This window comes from Pongo pygmaeus, chromosome 10 (genome assembly GCF_028885625.2).
Source record: "Pongo pygmaeus isolate AG05252 chromosome 10, NHGRI_mPonPyg2-v2.0_pri, whole genome shotgun sequence".
Classification (NCBI taxonomy): Eukaryota; Metazoa; Chordata; class Mammalia; order Primates; family Hominidae; genus Pongo; species Pongo pygmaeus.
Window position 1 is genome coordinate 130,344,703 of NC_072383.2, and position 6,763 is coordinate 130,351,465.

The window sequence follows — 6,763 nt, forward strand, 5'->3', positions numbered from 1 at the left end:
ACAGCCTCCACGACACATGGCTCCTCTCAGCAGGAGTCCTTCCCAGCAAAGACTCCCCCAACACACCCCGTTCCACATCACGGAGTGCCAGCCCCAGCCCAGCCCGGCCCATCCTCAGGGAGATGGACTCAGCAAGGCTGCCAGAGCCCAGGCCAGGGCTGCTCCCTCCCTCACCATCCACAACCAGGGCCAACTCATCTTCACAGCTCCACCCCATGGCCTGGTCACTTTTCAGCCCAGTGACTGTTTCAAAGGCATCTGGCACAAGTCAGGAGAGTGCTGTGGAGTCAGTGGAGGCTCCCAGCCAATGACAGGGCCCCCTTCAGGTGAGCTCCTTCCCCCATGGGGGCCGCAGCATGGGGAGACGGCTTCTCCGCATCAGCCCCGCATGAGCTCTGAGCTCTGCTGCTCCACGCTCCATACGGCTGCTCTAGGGACGAGCATGGTGACATCTGGCTTCCGTGTCCAGGGAGCCTCTGGTCCATCAGCAAAGTGGGGGGTGCATAAGCAGCCCTGCGGTGAAGACAGGGGTGTGGCTGATAGGACCCCAGGGCATTGGGACTCCCACCTGTCAGCAGCAGAAGTGGACCCGCTCTGTGCACAAGGGAGCTGCCTTTGACCTGATTTTGGCAGTGATGGTGGTGACCACAGAGGTCAGGCTTTACTGATTTAGAAAAGAAATGGCTGGGAATGCAAACTATGAGGTGTGTGGCCCTCAGGACCACAGGTGGCTGCAAACTTGGACTGAAAGGCCCCAGAGGCCAGGCAGGACGGCCCCAGTCTGCCTCAGAACACGAGTCCAGGCCTGGCTGCTGATCTCCTGATGATCCCCCAGCACCTCTCCTTCCCAGAAGCCTCGGTGTCCCCATCTAGATGAGGAGACAGGGGTCTGGGCCTCAGAATCAACCAGGAAGGCCCCAGTGGCATGGTGGGAAATGGGAGAGACCCACCCACGCCTTCCCAGCAAGACTCCCAAGAGCCGCTGTGGATCTGGGACTGAAGTCCCCTGGACAGGGCAGCTGTGGGCTGGGGCAGGGATGGGGGCTGGCCAGGGGGAAGAGGAACCTGATGAGGACAGCGCCCCAGATGGGGGGATCAGGGCCACTTTGGGAACCAGCTGGGGCAACAGAAGCGTGTCCAGGTGATTTGGGAATGAAAAACAGGATCTGTGGGAAGAACCGAGGGGTCTGTGCAGGGATTTCATGTTCTGTCCCCACATCCTGCTCTGTGTCCGTGAACCCGTGAGCACTGTCTCCCCTCCCCAGAGTCCACCCAGCCTCAGCAGGAGGGAAGCAGGGGGCAGGTAGTGTGGAGACCTGAGCCACACTGACCACCCCCCACATATGTGCCCTCTCCAGGCACCCGAGGAGGGGCAGCTCCCCGCAGACAAGGGCTCTGCCTGGAGTGACACGGGCTCTGCCTGGAGCATCCCTGACTCATCTGAAAAGCCACTGATGGGGCCCCACTCAGCGAGGAGGCCGACACTTAGCAAGGACAGGACAGGTGGACGGGGCCCCACTCAGCGAGGAGGCCGACACTTAGCAAGGACAGGACAGGTGGACGGGGCGCCTGTCTGTGTCCCCATTTATGCCGATGGGAGCTCAGGCATGCACGGCTGCTCCCGGGCTCCTCACCCAGATACACCCTCAGGACAGCAGGCCTGGGCTTCCCACTGAAGACCCCAAGGGTCAGTGACCTGGTATAAGAGATAAGGGGAACACACATTTAACTCTTGGCTTTTTAAAGTAGCTATCTACCAAAATTAAAGGAAAAAAAGAATTTTCCTCGGACAGCCAAGGGTGAAACATCCGAGTGGGTTTAAAATCCTCAACATTCCAAGATGAGAGGCCACGAGGTTCACCCAGGTTCACAGCAGAGCCCAGTAGAGCCACGTCCTTCCCAACAGGAAATGCCTGTCCCTGTGAGATCAACTGCAAGATGCCCATAACCATGAGACAGCGTTTTGCTTCCTTCTCTGCGCGAATCAGCTGCTCCTTCTGTCTCACCAGCAACAACACCTCTCAACAGCAACACCTGAGTGAGTGCCCATGGGTCCCAGGGCTAAGCTGACTCCCCAGCATGGTCCCAGGAGGCAGGTGCCCTTATCCCCGTTTTACAGATGAGGAGACTGAGGCTCAGCGAGGGTAGAAGGGTCCCCGAGTCCCACACTCAGAATTGGTGGGGCCTGAGTCAGCCCAAGTCCATCTGACCCTGGAGCTGCCCCTGCTCAGCCCTGGGCCACGCACGCCAGGGCACAGCCAGTTTGTGAAGGATTTTAAGAGAAAAGCCACAAATCTGACGTGAAGACGCCTACCTGAGAGACAGTGAGCTGAGGGATGACCCGGGACAGGGAGCAATGAAGCCCCTGGAGCAGGGCCCAGGGAGCCGGGCCGAGGCGAGTCTGGGAGGCATGTCAGCCTCTGGGAGTCTTAGGAAGCTCCAACGATGACACAGGCCGTCCCTCACCTGAAAATGCACAGACCGCGTCACGTGGGAGGGAGGAGGGACTGCTTCTGAGAGCGGGGAGCCTCCTAGTACACAGAACGGGTCAGCTGCTAAGCAAATGCTGCATTGGAGGCCTGGCCCTGTGTGACTCTGGGGAACATTCTGGCCGCCAGTGCACATCTGAGGCCAGCTCTCCCCTCCAGCTACTTGATCCAGGGCAGAAACTCATCACACCCAAGCCCAGAGGCCCCGAGGATATCGCAGAGGCCCCGAGGAAATCGAACGAAACCAGACTCATTTCTACGGTTCAGCGGCGTGAGCTTGTCACTGCTCCTGACCTGCTGCTGGGTCCTCCTGGGCGCTTCAGGCTGGAACAAGGAGCACGGGCGGCTCCGGAGGCTCTGGAGGGGGAAGGAGCCACCCAGAGCCCGGGGGAGCAGGAGCAGCGTGAACAGTGACTTGGGGGTTATTTGTTGGGTGCCCTGCAGACTTGGCTGTGTGGGGAAACAAGCCTCAGAGGCGCCCAGGTCCTGGTCCACGGCAAACGCCACTGTGTGTGTAAGTGGGAACCAGCCGGGACGTGCCAGGCTGCGCCACGGTAACAGACATCCCCGATCCCAGCTGCTCACGAAGGGAAAGGCTCGCCCCCGCTCACGCTCTTCGTCCATTGTCCCTTGGCTGGGCGTCTCGTCCTCGCCATCTGCACTTCATGCTGCTCAGAGGGAGGAAGAGAGAATGTGACGAATAACTCAGGAAGTACTAAAGCTGCTGCCCAGAAGCCACGCCCCTCACTTCCTCTCCAGTTTTACGGCAAAGGCAGTGGCATGGCCCAGCCTGATGTCCGTGCTGGGGAAGGTCCTCCGACACGGAGGGGCTGTGAGTGTTTATGAGCAGCCGTGCTGTCGGCTGTGCCAAGCGTTGTCTCTTCCCTCTGCCTGGTGAGCCCACGCCAGTGCATCTCTGCTGAGCTGGCCCTTCCTGCTCTTAGATTTGTCTTTTGGAAAAGGCTCCAGAACGCCTCAGGCAAGACCACGTGACTTCCCCAAGCCTAAGCCAATCAGGGCGTTTATTCCACCAGCCACTGTGATTGGCTGAGGGACGGACATGTGACCCAATCCGACCCAGTGAGATCCAATGAGATAATTGCAGGGAATGCTGGGACCTAGGCAGGTGGCTTCCCAGTGGACTTGGAGCTGAGACAATGTGAGGTCCGGAGGTGCTGCAGCCATTTTGCATCCACGAAGGAGGAGCCTGTCAGAGAAAGGAGTCAACGTGAAAGAAGCAAGGAGACGGTGGTGTGGGGAGAGAGGCATCGCGCCCTGACGGCGCCATGGAGCCTGAATCTAGTCTTGCAGGAGCCAGCTCTAGCCCTGGACTGTGCGGGAGCTTGAATCCAAAATCCACTGGTTAAAGTTGGCTTTTCTGTCACTTGTATCTCAACGAGTTCCAGCTGCTGAGAGCACTTAGGGCCCTGTCTGGCCTTCCTCACGACACAAGACAGGGACGGGGAAGGGTCCTCTGACACGGGGTGACCTCCTCCCAGGCTCGGGCCATGGACTAGCATGAGAGTTCGGAGCTCGACCCTGGATTCTGATGGCCTGGGGTGGAGTCCAGCCTCTCCTCTTGCTCACTGTGCAACTTCTACCTCACTTATGTTCAATTCAGGAACATAACAGAACAAACCTCATAGGGCTGCTGTGAAAATGCAGGGGATTAGACAAGTAAATTCCTGGTGCCTGTAAGGGGTCAAATAGTGTCAGCCGGGCTGTCCCTATGTCCCCAATACCCAGCCCAGTGTCTGGAGTGGGAGCGCTTCAGGACCTGTGTGACATGGGTGTGGGATGAGATTATATAAGGGCTGTAAACCCCCTGTGAGGAGGAAGATCCCAGAAGACAAGGGAGCAAGGGTCCACTGGAAGGTGTAGGTCAGGGGCTGATGATCAAGGAATAGTGGAATGAAGATGGAAAGAGGGAGGTGGGAAACAGAGGACTGTCCCACTGACCAGCCATGAGGACAGGTGGGAGGGGCTGGCCAGAGTCACAGGTGAGGATTCCCTATCACAAAGCACATGTACAAGGACCATGGTGGCATGATATGGCATGATGTGTTATGACATATCACCCAGTGAGGGAAGCTCATTGTGAAATATCATGGACTGCCTTCTCTCCTACTTGGTGAAAAAATTATTTGCATATCAATTCATTAAATTAAGACTGGAAGGAGTGCTATCAAAATACTACTAGTGAGAGTGAGTGACCAGACTTTTTCTTTTGTTATTTTAGGCAAAAAGTTATCTAGTTTTAATTTCAACCTATCTGAACATATTCCCTTTGTAAATCTCTGAATAATGCATATATATTTGTAAAAAGAGGGCTGGGCACCAAGGCTCACGCCTGTAATCCCAACACTTTTTAAGGCCAAAGCAGGATGATCTCTTGAGTCCAGGAGTTTGAGACAAGCCTGGGCAACATAGAGAGACCTCATCTCTAATAAAAATCAAAAAAATTAGCCAGGCATGGTAGCGTCTGTAGTCCCAGCTACTTGGGAGGCTGAGGGGGAAGGACTGCTTCAGCCCAAAGGGTCAAGGCTGCGGGGTGCTAGTATGGAGCCACTGCATTCCAGCCTGGGTGACAGAGTGAAACCCTATCTTAATAAAAAAAAATTAAAATAAATTAAATTAAATTAAATAAACAAGTGAACACACAATGAAAAATGACCTCACTTTCTCAAAGAAATCAATGACATATAGAGAAGACATTTGGGAGGCCGAGACGGGTGGATCACCTGAGGTCAGGAGTTCGAGACCAGGCTGGCCAACATAGTGAAACCCTGTCGCTACTAAAAATACAAAAATTAGCCAGGTGCGGTGGCAGGTGCCTGTAATCCCAGCTACTCAGGAGGCTGAGGTGGGAGAATTGCTTGAACCAGGAGGCGGAGGTTGCAGTGAGCCCAAACCATGCCACTGCACTCCAGCCTGGGTGACAGAGTGAGGCTCTGTCTCAAAAAAATAAAAATAAAAAATAAAGTAAAATAAAGAAAAAAAAGAGAAAAGACATTTAGTAAAAGAAAGGAGGAAGGGGTGACTGTGATGATAATGATGATGATGATGGTAATGGTGATGATGGTAATGGTGGTGATGATGGTAATGGTGGTGATGATGGTAATGGTGATAGTGATGATGATGGTGATGTTAATAGTGATAAAGGAGATCTTGATGATGGCAAAGATAATGATGATAATGATGATGGTAAATAATATAATGATAATGAAGAGAATGACAATACAACAGTGACCATGACAGTGACGATGGTGGGCAAGACGATGGTGATAATGAGGATGATGATGATAATGGTAATATTGGGGAATAACAAGGAGGTCAGAATAAAATGCTTGAACTCCTCCCCCTTTGCCTTCCAGACCTCCATCCTCAACTCTATTCGCATCTATATCCTTCCATTTCCCCGAGGCAACAGAAAAACGGGACATGCACTCGGCACCCACGTCCCATCCATGAACTCAGGCAACCTGCCCGCAAGCTAGAATCAATGTTGTACTAAGGCCTTACAGGGCTGTGGCAAGAGGCACAGGCTCTGGTTAAATCAGACTTGGGTGTGGATGCATGCCCCACTATCAGGAGCTGAGCCTAGCTCCCACCTCTGTAGAATGGGGATAATCATCATAACTTGCCTCAGGATTACCTTAAATACGCATCAGAGGATGCATAAAACACACTGAGTCAGCATCTGGCGCATGTGCGCGCGCGCGCACACACACACGCACACACACGCACACCAGAGAAATGGTGCTTGCACAGCCTTCGCTCCCCTCCGCCTGTAATTCTTCCATCATAAATGTCAGTAGGGAGCCACTGCAGATCCTGGAGCAGGGGCTGTGCATGCTGCATCTTGTACATGTATTCCCTTCTCTCCTGCCCTGTAGAAAAGCACCCTTGACTTTTCACCCTCCCAGGACAGGGCAACAGCACCCACTGCTTGCATGACCAGGATCTGAGGAACTGACCACCCTCTGAGGATAGCTCCTCCCTTCTGAAGCCAAGGATACATCCCCATTAACCACAGGGAAGGCGTTCTCTGCTATAGGCAGGGAGGGGACTGTTTATAGACTGAGAGTTCATGCTGGTTTATGTCATCAATAAAATGCTGCAATTACATAAAGCTATAATAAAGAAGCTCTTAACCTTATTGTGTTAGAAAATTTTTCCAGCAATCTACTGAGGAAATTCGATAAAATCATATACTCTCTGCCACTCATGTGACAAACATCACACTAGATAAGAGACATTCTGCCTTCAGGGAA

At 53.7% G+C, this 6,763-nt stretch overlaps 1 protein-coding gene across 1 annotated transcript; it reads right to left on the reverse strand.

Moving 5' to 3' along the window:
- Positions 1 to 398: 398 nt before the first annotated feature.
- LOC129010649 (uncharacterized) lies at positions 399 to 3,456 on the reverse strand. The gene is made up of 5 exons (XM_054445168.1): positions 3,255 to 3,456; positions 2,784 to 3,157; positions 2,315 to 2,466; positions 1,635 to 1,696; positions 399 to 513 (listed from the first exon to the last, which is right to left on the reverse strand). The coding sequence occupies exons 2-5, from the start codon at positions 3,111 to 3,113 to the stop codon at positions 485 to 487; spliced, it is 573 nt and encodes a 190-aa protein (XP_054301143.1). The 5' UTR covers positions 3,114 to 3,157; positions 3,255 to 3,456; the 3' UTR covers positions 399 to 484.
- Positions 3,457 to 6,763: the final 3,307 nt, after the last annotated feature.

Excerpts from the sequence above, each read along its gene's own strand:
- LOC129010649 (XM_054445168.1), bottom strand. The coding sequence starts at position 3,113 with ATGGACGAAGAGCGTGAGCGGGGGCGAGCCTTTCCCTTCGTGAGCAGC. Across the intron at positions 1,697-2,314 it reads CTCAGCTCACTGTCTCTCAG|GTCACTGACCCTTGGGGTCT; the intron begins GTAGGCGTCTTC and ends CTCTTATACCAG. Across the intron at positions 514-1,634 it reads TGTCCTGAGGGTGTATCTGG|GGCTGCTTATGCACCCCCCA; the intron begins GTGAGGAGCCCG and ends TCTTCACCGCAG.